Raw genomic sequence first — 23,983 nt, forward strand, 5'->3', positions numbered from 1 at the left:
GTCCGAATTATGAAAGCTCTTTAGGCTCTTTTTCTGCCGTCACAAAAGTCAAGCAGATTAAAATAAACAAAATGAACACTGTCACAGTGCACAGTTTAATACCACTGATGTAAGCAAGCATTAGCTCTAAATAAGGCTTAAACAACAATAATAAGAATACGTACAAATTTTAAAGCTGTTTAGAAAATGATAGTAAAATATACTACTCTCGATTACGTACTAAATTTAAATTCATTATGTAAGTGTAGAAATCTAGCGAGTATGTGAAAGCATGTGATATGCGCTTAAAATGTAATTACTTGTCTAATAATATGTTTTCTTTTTTTTATAGACGAACAAGAACGAGTTCAAAAGAAGACTTTCGTCAACTGGATCAATTCCCATTTATCCAAGGTAAGCTTAACAATAAACTTCATTTTAATTATTGCACATCAACATCAAACAACGTTACCGAGAATTTATAGCAATCTATTAATCACAATATATTATGATGATAAATTATAATCTTGGCGCCACTATAAAAGATAATTTAAATTAATAATTACAATGCAGTTTAAGATTGTTATCATTATCAATAATAATCATTACTTAGTGCACTGGTACCTATCAAGTATTTTTGTCTCCGATAAGGTTTTAAAAGTAAATGTCGGTACTTTTCTTGTGATTTTATTTAGACACCACATTCTAAGAATGAAAAATATTAAATTTAGGGCAATTATGGTGACCTTCAAACTGACATTACTTTCGGCGATTTTAACCACACCGCAGATGGCTCCATAATGACAGAATATTAAACATCTTTCTGCGCGATATACTTACCTACATGTCATACCTATCTAAAGGATAATAAATTTAATTGAATAGGTATTTTCAAGTATTATTAAATTTAATATTATTATAGCATAATAATTATTATTATGTACCTAATAAGTTATGATCTATTTCAACAATTTTAAGGAAGTACCTATGTACCGACCCACATAATAATATACCTAATTATTATATGTGAAGCTGTTCTCAATATGACATATTATTATCTACTATTACTAGGTATTTAAATTTAAGAAGGCTTCCTCGCACCTTTGTATTTCTTTATACGTATTTATTTTGCCTCGTAACAATGTACCTACATAATATTATAATATCGGCACATATTATGATGATGTTATTCTAAACACGGTCTGATCTTGCTCTTTGCTTGGAGAAAGTCTTTAAAATAGAGTTGTGTGATTTCTGGAGCAGTCACGATGAAAACTATTTATGACACCTTTGTATATTATAATATTTGAGCATAATAATAATGCTATGACTAATATGTAAGTAATTAGTTAGAAATGTTACCTACTTTCATAAACACATTTTTATATACTTATCTAATGAATTTATGAATTTTTTTCCAGCGAGTTCCACCGCTTAGGGTAGATGACTTGATCCACGATTTAAAAGACGGAACACGACTTTTAGCCCTTCTTGAGATTCTGTCAGGAGAGAAACTGGTAATATACCTTTATTATCCGATTTTTTATTTTTTGTTTATAATGATTTCATTCTTACCTAGTAATTTCTTATAACAAGAACACTGTTTAAAAAGATGAAAATGATCCAAGTAGAACATTATCAATTTTTGATTCTATTCAATACGCAAGGCATGTGATAAAGTGATAGTATTTACGGCTAACTCTATGGTAAGTTTGTATGGAGTTATTAGCACTTATTGTAACAATTACAATAAGTTGATTGGTATTGTTGTGTAACAGTGCGTCTCTTGGCTGTGATAAAATTTAGAGCGAGATAGAGACAGTTTTGACTGATGAGACGGCTTACTTATTGTAAAAATTACAATATGTACCTCAATACATAGGTAATGTATGTAATACATACTATCACTTTAGCGGACTTGTGATTAGCCTAATGAAAACATAATTATCTGTGATATTATTACATTAAGAAGTGGGTGAAAATGAAAACAGTTGAACCTTGTGAAATTACCCTTTCTATTGGTATCCCTGATTTTTCAAATGTGGCAGTAAAACATGGAAAATATTTCTACCAGCTGTGGTAACTAATTAGTAAACTTCAGAACTGTCAAAACATATACATTATTATTATAGTCTATGGTCTAAACTTAAAAACTTTATATCTGTCAAATATGTCTCAAATTGAAGACATTATTATATTATTATATCAACATATTATTATACAATATTTAAGTATAAATATTTTTCTGTATTATAGTAATGAAAACTTCTTTGTTAGCATTGCTAAGTCTCATATTTTACAATTTACATAAAGATTAAGGACTTCAGTGCTAAGCGAAAACTTGTCATGCATTTAAATAGGGAATTCTCACATCAAGAGTGCCTGAATATGCTGAAAAACAACACTATTACCGATGGTATTAAAACTAAATGATCTTATTTATTTCTAATCTATGCTACAAACTGCAGTAGATTTGTTCAGTTTGAGGACAAGTCTAGGCTAAAGCTTAATTGTTTCTATAGCACCATCCAATTGGAAGAAGATTGTACAATAACAGAACAAAACTTGTAGCTTAGAAATATTTTTGTATTAATTTAAGTATGTAGTATAATATTATTTCTTTACTTTTCGTGTATTTTAGCCCATGGAGAGGGGCAGGGTCCTCCGCAGACCTCACTTCCTCAGCAATGCCAACACAGCACTGCGATTCCTCGCCAGCAAGCGCATCAAGCTGGTCAACATAAACCCTGCAGATCTGGTGGACGGGAGACCACCGGTCGTTTTGGGTCTTATCTGGACTATCATTCTATACTTTCAGGTAATATCAGTCAAGTTCAGTTCATATTTTAATATAACTGCGTAGAAAATACAGATCTATCAACCAGAGTTATTGTATGAATAATTATCATAATTACTTTGAAACAAGCAAAAAACTATTAAGCACTTATTTCCATATTTAAAAGTTATTTTATTTCCTACTGGAAATAAAATAACTATATAATAAAAGTCATACAAAACCTCCTGTTGGCTAAATTATATCCATATGTGAAAAGAAAACGGAGATATGTTTAAAATCACTACTTTTCAGGAGAACCAAAAGAAAATTAATTTTAGGACAGTTTTGTGTGGGAACAATTTTTAAAACTTACCACCCTTTTCTTTTCGCACACCGATATAATATATAACAGGACATTGCACCATTTAAGTAATGTCAGCTATATAAAATAATAAAATGCGAATGCAATAAATATTACATATTTTCCGCAATACAATGTAAACTATTCCAACAGTGCAATCCTGCAAAAAAATATAAATTTTGTATCCGCTATAAATTCACCAACCCTTTCAAATAAATTATAATAAATTGTGATTAAATTTTTGTGGCAAAATAAAACTGTCACAGTAAGCTAATTTTAGAATCATAATTAAGGTAGAATACCTACTTACCTCACATTTATAAATTGTATCAAAATTGTTTGCTTGAATTTCACTGATTTCTTAATTTGATTATTTAAAAAGTTTTGGCTTTTTCCCAACACTGATCCCCTTAATTGATGTATTAATCTTTCATTTGTAATAATTTATTCATACTACTGCTTAAACTTGCCGAATTATAAACAGTTCTCCCTCCTATAATGTGGTGACAGTTTCAAATATGATACAATTTAAAATCAGTAGTTACTTACAGTTTTTTGTTCAATTGTTTTTCTTTTCGTCAGTTGTATTCACGCATTTTGGACGGAATATTGATTATAAGCAAATTATTTGTACTGATATGTAAATTATGATTGGTGTAAATTTGGCTTTGAACAATTTTGTCCCGGTGATGTGCAATCATGCACTATGTTAATACTATGCATTTTTTAATAATATTAATTATGAGTACCTACCTATTGGATATAAAATTCTATTAATGGTTGATAAATGTCATATGTATTTAGAAATCAATCAATAATGATTAGTGATCAGTTTAAATCAAGTTAATTCAGATTTGAATTAAATAAGTATATTATAAAAACATTCTTCCTGCAGGGCTATTAACATATTTAACACATTTCTGTTGCTCCAATCTCTTGCTCCAAAATAACACGGATATCACTTAGAGCAATTCCATAAACAATTATTAGCACAGTTAACTTTTTTTTATCGAATTGGAGATTCTAATGGGATTCATTTGGAATTAAGTAAAATGTGTTAACTGTGTTACTCAACATCAATTATTAACAGCTTGCCGTGTTAAAAAATGTCAAGCCTGACAGTTAGCTTCCCAAGATAATTAATTGTCTGGCTGAATACAACATATCATATTTTTCCCTGCTGAAATCTCTAAGACTCTTGAGATTTGTAATCTAAACAACATAGATTACTTCAAATCTTCGTACTTTAAATAATCTGCCTCTATTTTACTCAATAACTATAATATGCCAATTGAATTTTTTGCAAATTATCTTTTTAAATATTGTTTAATAATAAGCCCTTTTTCATAACTGTAATATTGTATTATACAATTAATAATTATTGTTAATGCACTATAGAAAATACATAATTATTATATTATTTGATAGAATCCTTATTAATCTAGAGGTATTTTTGATAATTATTACTTTAAATATACAAGTGCTAATAACTATTTAGGTAGGTATTGTAGATTGGTATAAATATTGTATATTTGATATAATTATATTATAATAATATTATTTGCACATTTGCACTTTTACAAAAATAAGTTTATGACCTTTCTTTTAACGCAAGCTTCGATCGGTAAAAAGGAAAATTTTACTTCAGAAACAGATCGAGGTTAGTTCCATCACATGTATTTAGAATAATTTATGCTTATTGATGTTAGTTAAATAAAAACAGATTTATTGTTTAATTTATTTATCTCGGTAGGTTGGTCAAATTATATTTTATAGTATTCCACCATTTTCACTAATGCTTTTTCAAAAATAATCTATCTGAAAAATTGTTTCAAATCTTGTAATCATCTGTAAATTCATTAATTTTATTGTCATGTTCTCTTTGGGGCATCATAAATGACATGATTTTTGATATTTTTTGATGTCAATGTTCCTACAGAATATTTTGTTCTCAGAAAAATTATCATATTTTGTTGCATTTGTGATGTCACATTTTCTACTTTCACACTTTATTGCAAAGCATCACACTTTATCAGACCCCGTCCCCGCCCTTAGGACGTAATGTCATCTTATTATGTGGGCGACGATAAATATTAAACATTAAAATTAAACATAGTTTTATCAAATTATATTGATAAACTGAATTTTACAAAGTGATAGTACTAACTAGTATTTTCAGTGCATTTTGCTTACATGGGTTGATTGGTGGTCTGAAACTGGCCCTGGAATTTTTCTAGTCAATCAGTCCTAAACTGAATTAATAATTGAAAAACTTTTTGTTTTTTCAAAATGATGACTCGGAAGATGATAACAATGTAATAAACACAAAATAAGGCAAGGACTTGTCACCCTACCGGAATTTTTATCAATGTCCCACCAGGCTAATCCGCCTTTGCCTGTTTATTTAATTAATGAAATCAAAGTAATTAATTTCCATTCATTTTTGATTGAAATATCATTAATCTTAGTAGAACTCAATTTTACATATTTAATGTAATGGATATAATTCTGAACTGTCCATTATATTAAAACTATTATAAATAATTGAGAATTTAGTTCAGAATGGAAGATTTAGTGTTTCGATATTTAAAACCTATTACCTTATGACAACAGATTGAGGAGAACAGCCGCGCCTTGGAATACTTGGGTGACCTTGGCGGATCTCAGAGTTCCCTGGAAACCAGCTCTTCTACAGGACAGGAGAAATGGAAGATGGGAGCACGCAAAACCTTGCTGCAATGGGTCGCCAATGCTTTACCAAAGTAAGACAATTAATCTGGCCAAGCCAGAGTTTAATAAGATTTACTATATCCTTTGAAAAAGTCAAAATCTGTTTATTAACAGTGTATTTGTGCTAGGAGTCATTTTTGAGAGATCTGTAACTTTGATTTTCATTTATAGGGACGCGGGGATAGAGGTCACTGACTTTGGCACCAGTTGGAGAGACGGTGTCGCATTCTTGGCCATCATCGATGCCATCAAGGCCAATCTTATAAACTTAGCCGCCATGAAGAGGGCTTCCAACAAACAGAGGTTGGAGACAGCTTTCAACGTGGCCGAGAGTGAGCTGGGAATCGCTCGCTTGCTCGACGCTGAAGATGTGGACGTGGAGAGACCTGACGAGAGGTCCATCATGACTTATGTTGCACAATTCTTACACAAATATCCAGAGCCCAAAGTGAGTAAACCTATTAATTATGAGATTTTTGTTCCGAAGTTACCAGATTTTTTAAATAATTTTGTACTTTGCGTTGAGCTTTAACTGTCATATCCGGTTCCTTCTGCTAGTAAAACTGAGTTAGAAGTTTGTTGCGATGTCGGTTATATCCAATCAATGACGTTACACTGCTTAGGAGAGGTAAACAAAGGGAGAAAACCAAATAGGTAGATTTTTTCGCATATGAAGCTGAATATAATAATAATATGTACAAATTCTGAATGTCGGTAGAGATATTATGTTTGTCGAAAGATTAAAGATTTTTATTACATTTATGCAAGATTGCATTGTGTCCAGCCCATATTTACTTGTATATTATTTGACCAACAGCAAAATACGGTTTTCTAAAACATAATTAGATTGTGCTTTAGGTCATTCTATTTCTCTATTCATATTTCCAATTATTTAATAATATGCATGCTTGTCAAAGCAAATATTTCTATTAGCAATTTTTAGTATGACAGTCAGTTTTTTTTGAATATCACGAAATAAAACTCAATACAGTATAACCCCTATTTTACGTTTTTTAAGGGACGGAAAATGTAAAAGGGGGGTATTGAAAAAAAGAACATTTAAATTTTATGTTTCTAAAAAAATAACGTTTTATTAAAAAAACAACATTCAATTTAAATTTTTATTGAAAATTTTTTATTTTTTATTAAAAAAATCATGTATATTAGTTTGTTGCATTTTTGTTTTTTTGTTATGTAATTCTCTTTCAAGACTATATAAACATTTAAAAGTGTCATCTTGAATATCAGCAAAGCTTGTAAAGTAGGTTTTTAAACCCTCGGTGAACCTCATTGCTTCTTCTTTTGTTGGAATATCAACCTCTTCTTCATCAGACAGTTCTTCAGAAGTGCGCGTAACTCGCATATTTTGAATATTTGCGACGTAAATCGCGGGAAAGAAAAACGTAAATGCGGGTATTAAATGTACTGAAATACATCGGGACTGAAAAAATTACACGCAATTGCCGGGAAAACGTGTATTCGGGCACGTAAAAACGAGGTTATACTGTATACTTACTGATTAAAATTAAAATAACCGATTTTCCAATGTATCGTCACGTCATTTCTTGTAGTAAGTGCCATTTATTATGAGATGATGTCAGTATTATGATATTGATCTATGCGACAGGGTAGAATTCCAGGTATAAAGATCTAGAAATATATGGTAATCTCACTAATCTCTAATGAAGAGAGACACATCTGTGACAACTTACTGAGGCAATATAATTTCTTTCTCTTTTATAAATGGGTTGATGGTAGGCAGAATGGACTGTATGTAATATTAAGATTTATGATTACTGATGCTATTTTTCTTTTTTTTTTTAGACTACTGGGCCAGATGCTGTGGCTGCCATTCAGGAAGAATATAATGATTTAATTAACTGGTTATTCAAAAAGATACAATACTTGGAACACCAGGAGGAAACGAACTCTCTTTCGAGAAATTATGCCGATTTTAATAGCTTCAAAAGCGAAGTAGACGAAAAGGAGATAATTTATAATAAACTTAGGACTTTAGTGAACTCCCAGAGCATGATATCGATAACTCTCGATTCGTGGAGGGAGATCCAGGCTCTGTGGACAAAATTAGAATACTTGATGAGAAGATGGCTGTGGTTATTAGACTCTAAACTCCCCCCAGATTTTGGCCCCATCGGGGAATGGCTGGCCAAAGCAGAATATTTACTTTACTTTGACGAACTGCCGACGACGCTCGACGAGAAGACCGCTGCGGTCATCAGCAAGAAACTCGAGGAGCACAGTGCCTTCTTTGCAGATTTACCCGGCATCATTGAACGATTTGAAAACGCTAAACACTCTCCCACCGCCTTACAAGTACCGGGAGACCAATTGCACAATATGGAATGCAGACTGAGGGTCGTGCCCGATAAGGCCGCCGAAAGGAAAGCCAGGCTCAAGTTCATGGAGCACAAGTGCTGCCTGGTGGCTTTCTTGAACCTGACCGAAGCCAAGCTGAGAGGATGGACTATCAAATATGGAAAGCTGCCCGAAGTTGAGAGGCTGCTCGAGGACTATCAGAACTTTGTGTCAAGAAATAAAATTTTCCACGAATTCAACAAGGCGTATCTCGACATTCAGCAGGTGATTGATGAATACAGGCAAGTCTGCCGCATCGACTCGAAAGAAAACGCGGACATAGACAGGTTTATGAGGGAGGTGGCGGAAAAATGGAAGAATATTTCTATGGAATTGCGCTGTGTGCAGAGTATGCTGGAAGAGGCGATCGCCTACTGGCAACGCTGGACTCCGTTAGCCGATGAATTCGACGCGTGGCTCAGCAAAGCACACTCTATGATGAACAGCGAAGAGGAACAGAAAATGGAGTTTTTCCAAGATATAAGTCTGTGGAAAGATAAACATCAGCTGTTGGGCGACACCGTTAGCTTTTTAATAGCAACGTGCGAAGAGCCGGTGGCGGTGGACCTGAAGAGCCGCTACTCCAGTATGACCACTCAGTGGGAGAACATCTTCACTGAAGTGAAACAGTACATGCACGCTGGGGACATTTTGAGAAATCGAAAGGACTACAAGGCGGGAATCGAATCTTTGAGCGAGTGGTTGAGGAATGCAGAGACCGTTCTGGGATCGCAACCTCTCGCTTCGACTGAAAAAATCAAGCAATATGGGGATCAATTAGTTAAGTTACAAAGTGAAATAGAGAGCGTGGAAGAGTTATTCAAAAATATCAGCAAAACCTTCCAGAATATGATTACGGATCTGCCGCGAGACGAAGTAGACAGGATAATGAATACACTGAAGAAAGAGAAGGAAGCTCTCGTAAAAGTTAGAGCTCTTATTCCTGTTAAGCTGCATCTGTATCATCAGCTGTTGATCCAGCAGGAATCGCTGGAGACAGGACAAAGAGAGATCAACGGTTGGCTGGACAAGGCTGAAGAATTGCTGTCCCAAATAACCGGTTCGGGCGGAAGAGACTCCATCCTGAAACAGTTGGACATTTACAAATCATTCTTCTCGAGGACCATGTACTACAAAGCGATGCTGGAAAGCAAAAACAAAGTCTTCCAGAATATAATCAAGTCGGTGGATCAGGACAAATCCATCGATACTTCAGAGAGCGTTCAAACCATGAAGCAGCTCAATGAAAGATTTGCGAAAGTCACTCAGCACGCCCATCAGTGCGATTTGAAACTGCAAGAAGCATCCAGATGTTGGAATAACTTCTCAGAATGCTGCAAGTCAACGGTCGATTGGCTGAATCAAGCCGATTCGCTGATATCTGATAAACACATAGAAAATAAACAGTCTGTAGAATTCCATAAAAACTTCTTCACAAAGGTAAACGAACGTCTGCTTCATGATTTGATTCAGACTGGCAACGACTTGATTAAGTGTATACCGTTCGAAGAGCAAACGGAGATAAGGGAAACCGTTGACAAATTGCAGAAGAAGTGGCATGAAGTTCTTTCTTTTGCACCTCTGCATCTCATGAGACTTGAATTTAGGCTAGACGAAACTGTGTTCCAACAGTATTTGAAGGATATTGACCACGAGATCAATATTGAACAACAGGTAAAGGCATAGTTCACTATTATTTAATTACCTATATAATGTTTATTTTGTTTTATTTTAGTATTATGTGATATTGTCTTAAAATACTTAGACTTTTTTTGGATCAATGAATCATATTGGCTCATACTTCTTATCTAAAGTCGAATAGTTACTACTACTATAATGTTTACTTTCATATACTATTTTATAGATAATATAATTATATTATATTGTTATCCTTTTCATTTACTGGCCATCCAATCGCCAGTTTGATACAACTGTCTATGTAGTATTTGAAAACACGTGCATAAAATAATCAATCGATAAATCATATTTAAAAATGTACATACTTATTCTAATATGAAATTCACAGTCCTACAATCAGAATGACGACGTCGATTCGATCCTCAACCGTAATAATGAATATTTCAAAGACCAAGGACGGGTGCTGCAGGTGGAAACTTGCTTGCAAAACTTGAGGAAGATCACCATCGGGTATTCTCAGCAGAATCCCGCTGACCGCTGGCTGGAAGAAGAACTCCAGCGGTGTGAAGACCAGTGGGAAATGACGGCTCGCAAAGTGGAGGGTCTCAGGAGTCAGCTGCAGCAGATTCCCGCCAAATGGGACAGTTACAGGAATAAGTTCGTCGAAATGGAACGCTGGATGGATCATGTTGATGACACCATGGGAAATATTGTCAAGGAAGTCAATTCCTCTGAGGAATTCGAGAAAGAAAAGGCAGTCTTCCAGGTGATTTCATTTATTTTAATTTCGGTTAATATCATCTTCAGCTTTATGATCCTCATTATTAAAGACTGCGATCACCCAACATCACCACGCTAGATAACAGATTAAATTCTTTGAAATACCTTATAAGATTTGTTTCTTTAATATTATAAAAAATTATCTACGTACTAAAATGTTCATTCTCATTTTCATGCTCATTCTCAAAAATGATTCTCATATCCATCTCGATATGTAAGTTAAAACTCTCACATTCTACATGGTGTATTAACGGCACCTTGTTTTTGTTCTATTTTTCATGCTGGATCTATAGCTGAAAGTGTTAATGGTAAATTATTTATTATAAAATATAAATATGCTTTGTAAATAATAATGGAATATATTGTATTAATCTAAAAAATAGAAGTAGGCTAATGTTTCTATTTTTTATTTCTAGAACATTTGCCGCGAAGCTGACGTCAAAAGGGAGGACATGAAGTGGCTGGTTCAAACCCTCGACATGTTATCTTCACATTGCACAGAACAAGAAGCACTATTCGAACAGAACAAATTGGAGAATTTGATTTCAAGGTATAAGAACTTGATACCGACTATTGAAATCACAATGGTTAAGACGGAAACGTACTCCAGATGCTATACTTACAGACGAGAAGTTCACGAAGTCATCTGCATATTAGAAAGAGTCAAAGACCAGTCTATCAAGGAAGAATATCCTAAATCATTGCAGAATGTCGAAAAGATGATTTTGAAACAGCAGACTGCCGTCTCGCAATTGGACCAACAGAGGCCCATGATCATGTCCATGCTCCAGAGAGGCAAGGATCTCTTGAAAGATACTAACACTCCGGCGTTTGTTCAACAAGAAGTTCACACCTTGGAAACTGGATGGAATGATGCGTACGGTACGACCACTGATAAGTTACAGAAACTGAGAGGAGCACAAAAGGTGTGGTCCAACTACGAAGAACAAAAGGAAGACCTTTTGACTGAATTAGTCAACGTTGAAAGGGAACTGGCCGTGCCTTCGCAAGCAGACGTGCTGAACTTTGAAAAACAACTTCAACGTCGTATAGTAATGGATGAATCTCTGCAAACTGCGCGAGAAGACAAAATAAACAAACTGAGAGCGGTCTGCGCTGAACTCTGCACTATTACTAATGAAGACCAAAAACCTGTCCTTCAAAAGGAAGTCTTCGAACTTGAGAAACGTTTATGTGCCACATTAGAAGATGTAGAACAAAAAGTTAAAGACTTGGAAAAATGCAATAAGCAATGGAAAGAAATCAATAACAAATTAGAGACCATGCGAGTCTGGACTCAAAAGACCGGTCCGCTTCTGGTTTCTCAAATACAAGCCGAAACGATAACTCCGGAAGAGAGAGTACAGAAATCCATGTCGCTTCAGAAGATTGTTCAAGAGAAGATTCTCGTCATAAATGAGCTTGCCACTGACGCATCTCACATAGAAAAAGAATCGAGTGCGCCGGAAGTCGCAAAACTTAAAGGTGAAATCATGGAATTGGAGAAGATAATCTATGGACTACAGCAGTCGACAGATAACCAATCGAAATCTACACAACAAGATCTGGTCAAGTGGCAAAAGTATAAAGGAGAGCTGTCAGATATTCAGCCGTGGTTGGAGACATCTGAAATCAAAGTTACCACAGGTTTCTCTAGGCCCAACAGTTTGCAAGAAGCTGTACAATTACAACAGCAAGCGCGAATGTTTGAGAAGGAATGTGAAATGCAGTTGAATAAATTGCAGGGACTGGCCGCTCTCAGCCATCAAATGACAAATAAAACGAATGCCCCCGATGAAGTAGACGCAATCCACTCTAGATGGGCAGTAGTACACGATACCGCTCAGCAATGGACAAATAAACTCGATAAGTTGGTGAATACCTGGCAATCTTTCGATTCTGATGCCAATAAAGTTGAGTCGTGGATAACAAACGGAGAAAAGATTGTAGCTAAACGAACAATCAATATCAACACACCCCAAGTTGATAAACTTGAAAGGGAATTGAGTAAATTGAAATCATTTAACAATGAAATATCTCAACAGCAATCGAAGATCGTCACTCTGACTCAAAATTCAGATAGCATCTGCCACGCTCTTTCACCCGAAGGCGCTTCCACTGTCAAAGTGAGAGTGACAGATTTGAAAGATAGAGTTAATGCATTAGCCGATACGGTAAGACAAAAAGCCAACGACTTGTCTGATAAGATTATAGAAAAACAAGAATTCCAAGGAAAATTGACAGACTTTGAAAACTGGATGGATTCGTTGAAGAGAAAGATCGAACAGCATGATCAAATCCATTCCGATAGAGTCGAGCCCGCTTTACAAGCGATGCATGTGCTGATGCAGGAGCATGCTGAGAAGCAACCGGAATTCAATGCCATTTACAACGAAGTTAAAAATATGTCTCTAGATTCTACGCCTGAAGAGTCACGTGTACTCAATGATACGTATACAACACTAGTAGAGAATTACCAAAAACTGGAAACATATTTGACGCAGAACAAGGCATATTTAGAAAAATGGACTGATTTCTTAAATTGGTATGATGATGCTAAACAACAGTTGACCCACATTAAATATAAAGTCGATGGTCAAAAGCAAGCACCTGAAGAATGCGAGAAAATTAAAGACGAATTGAACAATCTCAGCGAAAAGATAATGCACTGGAATACCCAGTCTGCATCTATTGATAGTCTGCCACATATACCAATAAAGGACAAGCAGACCGGTAAATCGTTGACAGCCAACAACCTCCTCAGAGAATTGGAGCATATGGTTGAGAAACTCAAAACTCAAGTTATTAGCAAAAAAGATCAACTCGATAAAGTCAACGCAAGATGGAATCGGTTCAACGAGTTACAGAAAACTGTTGCCACCACATTGCAGTCTTCAAAACACGCTCTGAGTGGTATCGCCCAGCACCCGACCGCTAGTAATAAAGAAACTATCACAGATATCTTGAAACAATTAGATATACTGGACAGTGACTTGGAACAGAAGCAAGCCATCAAAGGTGACTTGCGTGAAGAAGGCATGCATCTCATGAGAGAAGACCAGAACAAGATGGCGGAAATCCAAAATCTCCTCTCTTCTTGCGACAACAGCTGGGAACAAACAAACGGGGTCTTGAGAGATACGAGAAATAAATATTCAGTTCTGTCATCCACCTTACAAGAATTGATGAATTTCAAAGGTAACTTTGACAGAGACATCGACAAGGCAAACCAATTGTTGGAAGCTTGCATGCAAACGCCGACGAGCTATATACAAGCAAATCAAGCACTGGACCGCTGCCGAAAATCGGCTGACATGCTGAAACGGTCGAAGACAACTTTGGATCAGATGGAATTGATCAAGCAATCAATTTTGAAACAGGCTGCCCCGTTGGGAGGATTCGATTCCTCTTCAATTGAAAACGAATACTTGAACTCGCAAACGCGTTGGGAGAAAGTACACGACTCGGCCATCAAGAGAATACAAGATTTAGAATCTCAATCGATCATATGGAAACAGATCGAAGACAACAAAGACCAACTATTGACTTGGTTGAATGACACCGGCGAAGCTTTGACAAATGCAACTGACAATTTAGAAGTCCAATTCGGTCAATCGACGCTGAATAAATATAAGGAAGAATTGCCTCTCCATACCAATATGAAGAATAATATCCAAGTCAAAATTGAACAACTCACAAACATTAATAAGGGTGTTCCAATTTCACAATTGTCATCATTGAGTGCTCTGTTAGATGAGCAGTTCTCTTCGCTAGCGGATCTGGCGAACGATCTGGAATCTGCCGCGTCAACTTTAGATTCTGTAGAGAAAGAAGTCCGACGGGATATCAAAAATGTGGGCGACACAATTAGTAAATTGAGAGAAGAAATTATTAAGTGCGACGATATGTCCGGCGAGAGCAGCAAAATCTTAGAAAGGCTCAGAAAATGTCAGTCGTGCAAAGAGCAGCTCGAAAAAGCTTGTGACGATATTGATAATTTAATGGTCAGAGTGAGTGAACTCAACTCAAACTATCCTGGTTTCTCAGAATCTATTGTACCTAAAGAATTGGCAAGTATTCAAAAACGATATGAAGGGGTATTGTCTAATGCTAATAAAATAGAAGGTACTCTTTTGACTTTCTTCAAGAAAATGTACGCAGACAAATTTTCAATGCTTCAACGAGTTCTAAAAGCCCTCGAAGAAAAGGCGGTTTGGTGTGCCCCAGAACCTGGAAGTGACAAATACAATTTAGAAGTAAAAATGGCTGCACTGGAGGATGTTAAAAAAGGCATTATGGATTGTAATGATCGCTTGTCTAATATTAACCAATCATTTGAACTCTTGGAAAGTGTAGAAACACCGGAAACTCTCAAAGCTTTAAATAAGGAGAAATCACAAGCCGTCGTCAAATTGGGACAGCTTAATAAGTCATACAATGATACTAAAGCCAAGCTTCAGAAGATCATAGACGTTTGGCAGAAGTATGAATTGATGTCTGAGAATGTGGCATCTTGGCTGAAGGAAGTCGAAGGAAAAGTCAGATCGGAGACTGCCAATCTGGTAGATCTCGATTTGATTGACAAGAAAATTGAAGAAATGGATAGCTTCAAAAAAGAAATCGATAACTATCAATCTGAAATAAAAGACTTGTCAGAAGTCGGAGACGAAATTGTCAATACTAATCCTGAATCGAGAGTCGGTCAATATGTCAACCATCTAGTCACAAGGTATGAAACCGTCGGAAGATTCATTTCATCGTATATCGATAGGTTAAATGATCTGAAGAAAAATAAGCAAAATTATTTGAATAATATTCAAGCTTTCAAGCAATGGCACAAAGATGCAGCATTGAAGATTGACAAGTATAAAGCTCTCTGCTCTAAATCTGCTAAGCCCCAACAGGCTGAGTTAGATGAGTTGAAGAAATTGGCAGAAGAAAGAGAAAAAGGACAAGCGTTGCTGAATGCCGCCGTTGAAGCAGGAGAATCCCTCTTTACAGGAATCACTCCAGAAAATAGGGACACCATCAGGAATGACTTGAGAGCACTGCGGGATAGCCTGGATGATTCGGTCGATAGAATGAACACGATCTGCAAGCAAGTCGAAAGTATCGTCATGCAGAGGTCATCATTCGAGGAGACGTTTAAACAGGTGACCACTTGGATAGCCGATAAACAAAAATCTATCGGAAACATGGAACTGAGCGCCACTTTGCCAGATAAAAAAGTCGCATTACACACAAATAAGAATTTACTCCAGGATATAAACTTGCACAAGAGCATCATTGAACAACTGAATGTTAAAATATCCGCTCTGGCTGATGAAGACAGCAATAAGAAGGTCCAAGATAGTTTGAAGAAGTATAATGATTCCGTAGCACAAGTGTCTGACAGGATCGCTGTATGTGAAAATCACATATCAAACCATGAAAATTATTTACAAATTTTGGAAAACTGCCGAGATTGGTTGAACGCTCTCATATCTGAGTCGTCTTTAGTTGATGATGTGTCTGCTACCGATCGTGAAGATGTCGAAAGCAAATTGGCCACTGTAGAAAACCTTTTACAGCAAAAAGCGGAAGGTGACAAGATTATGGCCGCATGCAATGCGCAATTACAAGTCGTTTTGCAAGAGACCTCTAAGCCAGGTCATCCTGCATTGCTGCAAGAATTCAAGGAGCAGAACGATGCGTGGAATTCATTCCTATCTCACTGCGGTATGAACCAAAATAAATTGAAGAATTTACTCAACACCTGGACAGAAAACGAACACACCTTGGAGAATTTGGACACATGGCTGAAACAAAAAGAAAACCAGATTCGAGATCAAAGCTTGAAGAGTACCCTACCAGCCAAAAAAGAATATCTTCAAAAACTCAAAGCGCTCGGAAGTGAAATCGCTAGCAAAGCTGACGAGATATCTAAGGCTCTAGAATCTACAAGCTCGATGGAAGGAGATACCGATATTTCAGTGAGAATCTCCAAATTAGCTACAAGATACCAAACACTCAGAAATACTGTCAAAGAGGTTACATCTAAATATGAAATCTTCGTTTCCGAACATGAATTGTTTGAAAAAGATTACAAGGAATTAGAAGAATGGTTGAAGAATAAAATTGGAGAAGTCAAGAGTCTCAATGAAATAGTGGGCGACTATGCGATGCTCCAAGAGAAACAAAATAAGTCGAGGGAGATTTCAGATCTCAAAAATAAAGAAACACCTAAATTCGAATCGCTTTTAGATCGTGGAGAAAAATTGTACAACCATACTAGCCCGGATGGTAGAGAAATCATCAGACAGCAATTGAGAAATATTCGTGGTCTCTGGGAGAGCTTTGGTGATATTTTACAAGACACCAGCAATAACTTGGATCAGTGCTTACTTCAGTTCTCTGATTTCTCCCTGGCGCAAGAGCAGTTGACGAAGTGGTTGAAGGATGTCGAGCGTGCCATGCAGCAGCATACAGAATTGAAGGCGTCCCTCCAAGAAAAGCGAGCTCAGCTTCAGAATCATAAGATCATGCATCAAGAAATTATGTCTCATCAGCAGTTAGTTGAATCGGTTTGCGATAAAGCCCAACAACTCGTTGACCAAACTCAAGACTCTTCATTGAATGTCTATCTGCAATCCATTAAACAATTGTTCCAAAATATTGTCTCCAAATCGGAACACTTGCAAAATAACTTGGAAGAGTGTGTCAAGAAACATAGCAATCTTCTGAACGAATGCAAGAACTTCAAGGACTGGCTGAATATGGAGAAGGAGAAACTGCACGAATGCGAAGATGTCAGCGGTGAAAAAGCTGAAATTTCTCGAAAGATCTCCGCCTTGAATGCTTTGAAATCGGCTGAAGTCGAAGGCGCTAAGAAACTTGATGCTATTAGAGAATTGAATATTGGAGTCAGTAAGAGTACTTCACAACCTGGAAATGAAGTCATCCAAGCAGACATTGAAAACCTACAGTCCGAACTGCGAGCTTTCTTGAAGAGTCTGAATACTTCGGAGCAAAAGTTGCAGCACACCTTGAAACAATGGGAGAACTTTGAAAACCAATCTGAAAAGATTATCAATTGGTTGCGTGACGCCGAAGCGGCTCTCCGTGACCAGATTTTACTCTCTGATTTGCCTGAGAAAGCTAGTCATTTGGAAACCTATATCAAGAAGAGAGATGATGTGATCGGTAAGGAAAAAGAAATTGATGAATTTGTCGATCAGTCACATACCCTGCTGCAAATAAGCGGTGTTGAACGACTAAAGCCTCTAATTTCCCAGATAAGCAATAGATACCAACAATTGCATATTACAACCAAGGAAGTCATTCACCACTGGACCAAATTGGTTGATGATCATAAGAAATTCAATGAACTGTATGATGACACAATCAACTGGTTGAAGCCTTTGGAAGAAAATGTCGCGATTCTGAATAATCAATCAAATACGAACCCGTTGGATGTTAAAGCTAGTAAACTGCAAATTCTTCTCCTCGAGAGAGAAAAAGGAGATAAAAAGATAGCAATTTTAACATCATCCGGTGAAAGTTTACTGCCGGATACTTCAGCACAAGGAAGAGAGAAAATACGCCAAGATCTGCGTAACATAAGAGAGCGATGGGACGAGTTGAATGATCAAATCAAACAACAACAAAAGAACCACGAAGCCCAGTCCATTCAATGGTCTAGTTATCAAGAAACATTACAGCAAACTCTCGCTTGGTTAGATGAGAAAGAAAAAATAGTTCAACAAGAAAATGCAGCATCGGCATCCGTGTCAACGCAAGAAATAAGATCGAAATTGTTGAAGAATAAGACCACATTGCAAGAAATTCTTTCTCATAAACGAGTGATCGAGGCTGTGACAGAGAAAGCTCAAACAGTCACCGAATCAGCGACATCTGATGAACAAAAAGCAAAGAACATTCAAGATACAGTCAAGTCTATCTGGAAACGATATGATAAGCTGACATCTGACTTGAAGGCTTTGATATCACAACTTGAAAACTGCCTTGATGTATATCAACAATTCAATGACTTACAAAAGTCACATCAAGATTACCAAAAGCAGCTGTGGGAGAAACTGCAATTGCTGTCAGATTATTCTGGCAATAAAGCTGCGCTGCAGGCTAAACTTAAAAAGATTCAAGAACTCCAAGATAATATACCAGACGGACACAGCAGAATTAAAATACTCTCAGACCATGTTGAAAATAGAGCCAGTGTCCTACCACCTAGAGCTAAAGAAGCTATGATCAGAGATCTATCGACCATGACAGTCGATTTTGAGAAATTCGTCGCTTCTGTTGGTGACATTAAACGCGGACTGGAAGAAAGACTACAACACTGGTCCGAATACGAGACTACGAATGAGAGACTTCTCGGATGGTTGTCAGATGCAGAAATGAGCCTTAAGAACTACGCTCCGAAATCTACTTTACCCGAAAAAGTTGAACAACACGAAAAATATCAGGTAAAAATATATCTTTATTTATACTCTGTTTTAACTAATACCTTTCTAAAAATAATCTTAATAACTTACATACCAATTTATTACACAGGGCGTAATTAAAGTAATTGAGTCTCGTCAAAACGATTTAACGGATGTCGTAAGAGTAGCTGACTCCTTGGAGCAAGTAAGACTTAAAACAAATTTTCACTAAAAAGCACTAAATATTTTTTTGTTATGTCTTGTCTCACATATTACGCACAATGACACTTGGCAATTTTTGTTTATTTGGGTGGATGGATATAATATTGCGGGTATACGAGGACATAACACTAAAACACATCAAAATTTGCTTAGGTGGTAATCTAAACGGAGAGAAATTAACACTACGTTACATTTTTTGTATTCGTCTTATAAACAACGTTTTGACAAAATTACAATTGCTTTCAAATTGTATAAAAAGTGTGTTTGTTGTGTCTCATTGGTGCTTTATTTTGTATTGTTTTAATGTGATGTTTATCAGGTTAATTGAGGTGAGATACAAAATAATAGGGGCTACAGATATTGATATCTCCCTGCTAAGGTGTAAACAAAATATTGAATTATTTCTAATTGCATTTAAGTGCTTGAAAAAAAAAAATCCTGTTATCTCCAAAGGCAAAACAATTGTTTTCACTGTAAAAAAACACTTAATAATATGTATTCGCACAATATTTATTGTTGATGGTAATGGAAATATTTATTTATAATATTATATAATATTATTATGGGGTTAAGCGAGGTGGAAGAAATTAAGTACCTATTGCAAATTTATGTTGTAATTTTTTTTATAATTCGTTATGGTTTTTTTATGTACAATTTAACTGTCCCTTGTCAATTCAAAAATGTTATTATATTATGTAAAACTCCCTAATAAGTTAATTAAAATATTAATAATTAATGAATAATCAAGCTTCGCAATAATAATTATTATAAAGAAGAAAATGGTGGTATTATTAATTGTTCTCTAATAAAAATAATGGTTTGAGAAAAATCAGGACATTGCGATAAAAAAAGAGGTGTATAACTATTATTTTATTTATATTGTAACATTTAATCGAAGACTGGTTTAGTATTTTATGTGAGATTGACATTTATTTTTGTTATTTTCAGCTGCTAGTAATCAATCTTAAGAAAAATGAAGCTGAATTTGACAAACTCACCGATAAACTGAGCGAATTAATTGAAAACAGTAATGAGACTCGTATTGCTGTCAATGTTCAACAAATCACATCACGGTTCCAATCCATCCAAGCGACCGCGAAGGAAATCGTTAAAAAGTGCGAGCAAGCTGTCGCAGATCATAACGCTTACCAAGAGAAATATAAACAGTGCGCCGAATGGATATCGGCGGCCCAATGCAAGTTCGATGAATGCAAAGACGGTAATAAAGTCGGGGCCAGAGCAGATATCTTGGAAAAGTGTGAAGGACTTAAAGATCTTCTTTCTCAAAAATCCAGCGCAATCCTGCTTCTTAATAATGCTGTGGAATTGGGAGAGAAAGTATACCTGTCGACGTCGGACGAAGGTAAAGAAATAATCAGACAACAGCTTCAGGAATTGCAGCAATCTTTAGACGCCCTCTATGATGAAATTGGTAGCGCAGAAAGAGATCTACAGGCGAAGCTGACCAAATGGTCTGGATTTGAAGAATGTCTAGAAAGCATCAAGAAATGGTTGCAGACAGCCGAACAAATGTTGCCTAAAGATCTTGAATTGAAAGCTACTTTAGATGAAAAACGAGGGCAATTAACCGTTTACAGAAATTTCTTGCAAGAAGCTCTGATGCATCAACAAGATATTATCGATCTTCGTGATAAAACTGATAATTTGCCCGAAAAGAATGAGGAGATCTTGAGTCAACTCGGAGCGATGGTCGACCAGCATAAGAATATCTTACAGAGGGCTCAGAAATATGTTGAACGTTACGAAGCTATAGTCAGCGATCATCAACAATATAGTAAAGCCGTTATGGATTTGCAAGAATGGGTAGAAGCCACTCACAATACGGTCAATTTGTGGGGAGATTGCGATTTGGAAAGAGTTTCTCTTTATAGTAATTTGGAACGATTGAAAAACTTGCAGCTCTGCTTACCCGAAGAGCAACCGAGGATCGACTTAATAAGGGCTCTCGGAGAAAAGGTTATTCCGGGAACGATTGAGTCCGGACACGTCAATATTAGAAATCAAGTCGATTTCTCCCAACAGGAATGGGAAGGACTAGTTTCCTTCATAAAATCAACAATGGAAACCTTGGAAAATAAACTCCAGCAGTGGAATGAATATGAAACTCTCAAAGATCAGTGCTTGGGTTGGATTCGAGAGACCGACACGAAGTTGCATGCTATTGATCTTAAGTCAACACGCAAAGAAAAGCAAGATCAATTGGGCGCTCTCAAAACTTTGCAAGGTGAAGTGCGGGCAAAGGAATTGGAAATTGACAGCGTAACAGAAAAGGCACAACAGCTTCACAAGGGAACAATGGGTTCAAGAAGTTTGCAGATATCAGAACTGGGCTTGAAATATCAACAGATTTCACAGAAGGTGAAAGATTTGACCAGCAGATGGCAGCAGTATGTGAAAACCCATCAAGAATTCGACACTAATCTATCAGAGTGTATGGCGTGGCTTGGTGAAATCAAAACCAAAATGTCGTACTGCTCAAATTTGAGTGCCTCTTCACAAAAAGACCTCGAAAATAAACTTGTTCTCATTCAAGATTTGTTACTGGTGAAGGACGAAGGTTTCTCTAAAGTTCAAAATGTTGTTGAGTTAGCGCAATCTGTTCTAGCTAACACTGCTACTACCGGTCATGAACCGATCAACAAATCGTTGGCCAAGCTTCAAGAAGAATGGTCAGCGTTGGCTTCCAAGATGATTGAAATTAAATCTCTTTTGGATGATTCGATCAGTAAATGGGCAGGATTTTTGGAACAGATTCAAGCACTCAACAAAACTGTGCAGTGGATGGAGAATTCGTTGGAAGAAATTACACCTTATCAATCAAGCATGAGTGAAAAACGCACACAACTAGAAAAGATCAAAAACATTGAAGAAAAGGCAAGGTGTGAGAAAATTGAAGTGGATAACTTAAAAGCCAAGGCCGCTGAAATGGTGGAGAGCGGTCAGCAAACGCAGGCCGCATCACAAGCCCAAGAAATATTGAACAAGTTTGATTCCTTGTTCGATCAAATAAAGAAACTTTTGCTTGAGAGAGAAGCACAATACAGAGACCACCGTGTATACAAAGAAGCCAGTGATGACCTTATGACGTGGCTTAGCAGGGCTCGTGAAAAGGTACCCTCAATGAAATCAAAGAGTTTGAGTGATAAACTTGCAATTGAAAATTCAGTGGCACCATTGGATGCATTACTTAACAAACAAGCCCAAGGAGAGCTTCTCGTTGAACATCTCACTCACACAGGGGAAGTTGTTTTGGCGAGCACATCTCCAGATGGCCAAAAGATCATAAGGAATGAAATGAAGGCTTTGAAGGAGAATTTTGAAGGTCTTTTCAATGAAATCAGACAACAAAAAGATCAGTTGGAAGCTACTGTTGCTCAGTGGCGCGATTACAAAGATGAATATGAACGTCTTTCAGATTGGCTTCAGCAAATTGATATCCTTATAAAGAATCAAAAACTTGCCATGCTGGCGACCGCAAAGGAAAAAGAAAACCAAGTCAAGGATGTAGCCCAAATTTTGGACAAACTCGAAAAAGGAAAAGAAGACATTGACAGATTCAATCAACAAGCCTCTGGACTCTTATCATCTCATCTCGATACCTATGTTAATAATCAACTTCGCCATCTCAATTCAAGATATCAAGTACAAGTCAACTTGGCAAAGGATGTTTTGAAGAAGGTGCAAACTAATCACGAACAGCATAAGGAGTACGACAACACTCTCGGAAAGGCCAAGGATTGGATGGAAAAAGCTTGGGAATTGATTAGAGGCAGCAGCGAATCTTCAAGCTCGAGCAGTAAGGAAGTTTTGCAGAAGCGCTTAGAAAAGATTCAAGATCTTCTCCGCAAACGAGAAGAAGGTCAAAATCTAGTTCACGCTACAGTCAACTGTGGTGAGAAAGTTCTGAGAAACACTCGATCAGACGGAAGAGATAAAATTAATTCAGAATTAAAAGATCTTCAAAATGAATGGGAGAGGCTAGTCAAGAAAATGTCTACCGCTAAGGTCCATCTTGAAACAAGTCTATTGCAATGGGCCGACTATAGCTCTAGTTACTCACAACTCCAACAATGGATAACGGATCGTGAAGCAAAATTGCAAGAAGTCTGCGAACAGAAGGTTGCAAAATCAAAACGAGGCCAGGAGAGACCATCAGGACTGACGTCGGGTCTAGGCTTGGGTGAAAGAAAGGCGACTCTCAGGCAGACAAACAATATTGTACAAGATATTGTTTCATTTGAGCCGATGATACAATCCGTCACATCTAAAGCTTCAGAACTCATGCAAGCGGCACCGGCATCAGAGATCACAAATAAATATGAATCTCTCAGCAAACAAGCTAAAGATTTGTACGCTAAACAAAAGGAAACCGTTGAACACCATCAAGCATTCATTGATGCCGGAAATGACTTTGTCCAATGGATAAGAGCCGCTAAGGAACGACTGGGCAAGTGCTCTGAACCGACTGGAGATAAGGAATCATTGAGTGGAAAAATATCTCAACTTAAGATTCTTCAAAGTGAATTGCCTGAAGGTCAAACGAAACTAGAGAAGGCTTTGGAGCAAGCAGAAATATCATGTCAGAATGCAGACAAGGAAGACAAGGAAGTGATTGAAGAAGAAGGAGCTTTGATGCAAGAAGAATATGATGGCTATGTGTAAGTATATCAATCAAAT

The 23,983-nt window shown here is 36.5% G+C and overlaps 1 protein-coding gene across 4 annotated transcripts in view; it reads left to right on the forward strand.

Annotated features, from left to right (window-relative positions):
- The window catches only part of LOC147078565 (uncharacterized), a 354,146-nt gene that overhangs the window by 195,763 nt on the left and 134,400 nt on the right, over positions 1-23,983 (forward strand). For 2 of the 4 annotated variants that reach the window (XM_085960512.1, XM_085960510.1), the window contains 10 exons: positions 332-393; positions 1,401-1,496; positions 2,621-2,797; positions 5,730-5,878; positions 6,018-6,294; positions 7,671-9,896; positions 10,249-10,626; positions 11,057-19,105; positions 19,194-19,268; positions 20,234-23,964. In XM_085960512.1, coding sequence (XP_085816638.1) covers positions 332-393; positions 1,401-1,496; positions 2,621-2,797; positions 5,730-5,878; positions 6,018-6,294; positions 7,671-9,896; positions 10,249-10,626; positions 11,057-19,105; positions 19,194-19,268; positions 20,234-23,964 — 15,220 coding nt within the window. Of the gene's footprint in view, positions 1-331; positions 394-1,400; positions 1,497-2,620; positions 2,798-5,729; positions 5,879-6,017; positions 6,295-7,670; positions 9,897-10,248; positions 10,627-10,933; positions 10,949-11,056; positions 19,106-19,193; positions 19,269-20,233; positions 23,965-23,983 lie in introns of all 4 variants that reach the window. The other 2 variants (XM_085960509.1, XM_085960511.1) reach the window with 2 other exon arrangements.

The sequence above is a fragment of the Rhyacophila brunnea genome, unplaced genomic scaffold (assembly GCF_057557595.1).
Source record: "Rhyacophila brunnea isolate RB1 unplaced genomic scaffold, BYU_Rbru_1.0 scaffold_11, whole genome shotgun sequence".
NCBI classification, from domain to species: domain Eukaryota; kingdom Metazoa; phylum Arthropoda; class Insecta; order Trichoptera; family Rhyacophilidae; genus Rhyacophila; species Rhyacophila brunnea.